Here is a 4,684-nt window from a genome sequence, read left to right as displayed (position 1 = left end):
CTCTACAAGCTTAAGCTTGCAACAACATACACAAAATAGATTTGACTCTTAATGTAAAAGTCCAAGCACAACCACTAAATTGCAACTCCAACCACAACCATAAAACTTCTGGTTACTAGGTTTTTTATTTGAATCAATTTTTGAATTTGTTTTAAAGTATGCATTTTTATGTTGTTGTGGCAGATACAGGATGCTGGAGTTTGTATAACATGAATCTGCATCTAATGATTGGTTTGGGCTGAAATTTACAATGAAAACAGAAAAAGAATCTTTATGGCGGCAGCTTGTTGAGGACCTGCAACAAAGGCGGAAGCCAACAGTTGACTAAGATTCTGAAAAACAACGAAATTGTAAAACATGTAGTTTGGTTGACTCTAGAAAACACATTTAATTTCAGGTTATAAGAGAACTCATGATCGCCAGTAACTTTTAATGGGACTATATATACCTTGACATCTTATACTGTTTGCTTATGATCTCTTAAATATTCTTTATTTTTTTGTATACTATGTAATAGCAAAAGATATTATTGTATTGTTTAGTCATGTTATAGTTAAATTTGTTTTTTGTTTATTTTGTTTGCATTTGTTTTGTTTTAGATTTTATGCCGTTTTTACATTTGTTTATAATATTTGTTAGTGATTAAAACATAATCAAGCGTACGCTCACCTTGCAAATTTTCTGGTATTGACGTTAAAAGACTCATCACCCTCGTTGTCTCGTTATCCTTGTTTTTGCTCAGCCTACACTAGCATATGTTGCATTAACCTATAGTAAACTGTTGTACCATCACAAACCGACGCCATCGAATTTTCATCGCGTCTCCGCTAGGAACCTTACTCATACCAACCTAATCCTCATGAAGTCCCGCCGCAGCACGCGGGCACACCTACTAGTATATTAGTAATAGTAATATAACTTAATCCAGTTTAAACAAGTTACTAGAAATCCTGGATACTTATCTTTTTTTTATTTTTTTTACTATTTTAACCTAACAATAATATAATGTTTAAATAAGCATGTAAATAGGCAGCAGCATAATTAAAGAACCAAAGCAGACAGACAACGACAATAAACACACGTTTAAAAGTCATGTTTTCTTTTTAATTTTCAAACCATTTCTTTCTTTTCCTTATTCTTTTCAAACTCCCTCCCCCCACTAGAGAGAGGGCGGAGAAACAAACTGTCTGGGCAAACTAAACAAGTCTTTCTCCTCAAAAGGAGACGTCCATTCACGCGAACCACCGCTACCACCCGCTTCCGGACCACCACCACCAACCACCCCATCAGGCCGGTGCAACCCAGCCCCACCCCCTATTGATGCCACAGGCCTCACCGCAGTCCTACCAGGCGAAGATCCCGAACCCATCAACGGCGCGTTTGGTATAAAGCCACCGCCCGCTGGCGCACGATTTAAACTCCAATCTATGTTCGTGTAGTCAAACTGTGACGACCAGTCAACGTTCCAATCTTGTGACGGACTTGAAACCCCGTTTGAACCGAAACCCGAGAACAATCCTAGAGAAGTAGCAGCCGTTAATGGAGGAGTTGAGGTGGACCCCACCGTCCTGTTATTACGCAAGTGGTTTGTAGCAACTGGTGGCGGACCACCATGATAGTCAACCACACCACCATGAGACTGATAATGAAGCTGGTCATACAGTTGATTGGTTCTATAACTCGAGGTATTAATGTTAAAGCCTCTTGTCGTATGGAACCCGCTTGGATTCAAGCCTGTTAAGGGTTCAACTCCACTATTAGAAGAACTAGAGCTCATACTTGTAGCAGGCATATGCTTCGATTGGGCCCTCTGCATCATTATAACCGGTTCTCTAACTGACCCGACTGACCCAATCTGAAGATTCTTTAGCTCATTACCAATGTTCATGTACGGTGTTTCGGTTTTGGATAGTGGCGGTGCAGCCTGCAACGAAGACGTCAATGAATAGGAACCAGACGGGCTCGGACTCAATCCACCAATCTCCCACCTCTTTTCTAAAGATGGAGCCGGGGGAACTTTCTTCAACAGTTGTATATTCTTGCCACCAGGTTCCACTATTGATCGCCCTGTAACCGCCACGGCTCCGGGTGCTTGATTCTGCTTTGATTGATGTATATGTGAAGCTGGCGGTGGTGGCATCTGGGTGGTGCCGCCCGAAGATTTAGGTGGGACACCGTTTTCCTCTGGTTTTGGCGGGACTAAGGCGGCATTAGATTCGGTTTTCTGGAACTTTAACAAATACTCTGCCGCCTGTGCAAGGTCGCCCTCACAAGCAACTACCGCACGTTCGACCTCTTGTTTTGAGCATTTGAATTTAATATCCATGTCAGCAATTTGAGCAAGCTCGTGTGATATGTCAACTTTCAGGTTGCTGCCACCACTGCCGCTGCCATGGTCAGAGTTTACTTCTTTTCGGTTGACCGAATCTTCACCGCCTTCAAACAACCACGCTACAGATTCTTCTAACTTTCCTTCGTTTAAAATAAGAGCCATTGTTGCACGTTCAGAAGGAAACCCCATTGCAACGAGCTGTTGAGAAAGCGATTCTAGCTTTCTCGACATTAAATACCCGCAACAACGTTCGTGTAGCTCGTGAGCCCGTCTCTCTTTCTGTCTCTGATGCTTTTTCTCATTCTTTTGGCGGATTTTTTCTCGTTTGTCATTATCAACCCCAGGACCTGCCTCGTGGCGGGTGGTGGGCCCATGGGTTGGTTTGTCTTTTGGGTCTTCTGATTCACCTGACCAACTACCATTGTTAGACGCACAATCATATTCCACACCTGTATGAACAGAATTCGGGTCATCTGTATCATCAATATCATGAAAACGACCATTGGTGTGAATATGTGGAACAGATGAAACTGGTGCGGTTTCAAGTGAGTGAAAGGTTCCAAGAAGTGGGTTGTAACCACTAGAGGGAGCATTGCCACCAGTGTTTGCAGTTACTGTGGGTTTGGTGGAAGGCTTTGGCTGTTCTTTTCCGACTGCTTTTTTATCCTCTGACTTTGACCTAGAAGTTGACATTTCTGTTTCTGGTTTTCCTGAAATGTAAACGATTTTATCTTGGTGTTAAATACTTGCAACAATAGTTGTAATGTCTAACATCTCAAATAAAGTATTTGCTTGTTCATATGGTAATTGATACATTCTTATAATATCATAACCCTAATTTAAAAAGGCATGTCATTAATTAATTTAATGTCTGCAAATAAATGTCCAAAAATAGATTTTATGCTTGATCATTGCAGGCATAGTTAAGTTCAAGTAAGCAAAATACAATCTACAGTTTCAAAAGTGCAAAAGAGGGGCCTCAATTCTCAAAACTAGATGGAGCAAGTGTGAAGAACAAATAAAGGTTGAAAAGAGTTTGGATTCTCAACCAAAATGATATCAGAAGTTAAGATCTACACAGTTTGAATGTTTTCACAAAGTTCCTGATAGTGATAGACACACCAACACAGATGTAAAATTCTAACAGCTAGTATGCAAAGACAATGATCTAATATGACAAAATAATATACTGATGGATACACGATCGCAGATGTAAACTTCTATTCTACAATAATATATATAGCCACAATTTATCTTGCTGAAAAGCTAGCAGACCAAAATGCATCAGCCATCATTCAAACACTGAAAGCAAAAACCTATAAATGGTAATAAATCGCCAAATGAAGTATCTAAGCATCAAAAACCAAACAATTGCATAAGGTACGACAAAAAAAGTTGCAAAACGCACAATAATTACTAAAAACAATCTCAACTGAAAGCAATCGATTATCATAAACCAATATCACAGATAATATCACTGGATACAATATTCCAAGGCCAATAACAAGTCGTAAAAGTCGCTAGTCGACTAGTGGGGTGGGGACTAGCGATTAATCGAATAAGACTTAATGTATAATTTTCATTTTTATATATGCACAAACCCATTTTTGCATGTAATTTTCGGTTTTATATACACAAATAAAAGATTTTGGCCGGAACCTAATCAGAAAACGCCAATTAAGTTCAATAAAACCCGATTTTAGCCAGCTTTGAGCAATGAGTGATTAATTGACTGACTAGCCCAAGATTAATCGGCGTGGTGGGGACTCGTTGAGATTTTGACAGCAAACACATTTCTGTCAATGTCAAGATAAGTGCTCTGAGAGTTGTTTCTGTAGAGAGGCCGGACAAAAAAAGCCACCGACACTTTGTAATAAATGTAAGATTTCATTCATAACGCCATGCTTATTATTCCCCATTAACTAGCATCACATCTTAAATTAAATCATTCCAATTAACACATCAATTTCACCGTAACCGATTCAATTCATCTTGAAATTGGCAATAAACCAGACACATTTCGAACAAGTGAAATAAAGGATTTGGATTAAGAGATGAAGTTTACCGCTTAGTGATGAATCGAATTGAAGGGATTTGGGCGCCTTTGTTTGTTTGTTTGTTAGGGTTTTCGTTTGTTGTTCGATCGATTTGTGTGCTGGTTAGGGTTTGCAAGTCGACTTTTTGGAAACGTAAATAAATAAAATGAACCCCTTTTCTTTCTTCTCTCACTCGTTTTGTTGTCTCATCTTTGGATCATACATACTTATTTATGTAACCGACTTACTTATTAGCCCATTTACTTTGTGGCTGGCTTTGAGCTTCTTTTTATCGACTTAATTTGGCCCAATAGCT

At 39.4% G+C, this 4,684-nt stretch overlaps 1 protein-coding gene across 1 annotated transcript; it reads right to left on the bottom strand.

The window, feature by feature from the left end:
* Positions 1-1,159: 1,159 nt before the first annotated feature.
* On the bottom strand, positions 1,160-4,425 carry LOC143584593 (uncharacterized). Its single transcript, XM_077066613.1, has 2 exons — positions 4,398-4,425; positions 1,160-3,042 (listed from the first exon to the last, which is right to left on the bottom strand). The coding sequence occupies exon 2, from the start codon at positions 3,023-3,025 to the stop codon at positions 1,160-1,162; it is 1,866 nt and encodes a 621-aa protein (XP_076922728.1). The 5' UTR covers positions 3,026-3,042; positions 4,398-4,425.
* Between the last annotated feature and the right edge of the window lie 259 nt (positions 4,426-4,684).

Source organism: Bidens hawaiensis, unplaced genomic scaffold (assembly GCF_021521415.1).
Source record: "Bidens hawaiensis isolate Kalapana, Puna unplaced genomic scaffold, B.hawaiensis_p1.1 tig00033191_1, whole genome shotgun sequence".
NCBI lineage: Eukaryota > Viridiplantae > Streptophyta > Magnoliopsida > Asterales > Asteraceae > Bidens > Bidens hawaiensis.
This window is presented reverse-complemented; position numbering and strand designations above follow the sequence as displayed.

Coding starts and splice junctions, on each gene's coding strand:
- LOC143584593 (XM_077066613.1), bottom strand. CDS start 3,025: ATGTCAACTTCTAGGTCAAAGTCAGAGGATAAAAAAGCAGTCGGAAAA.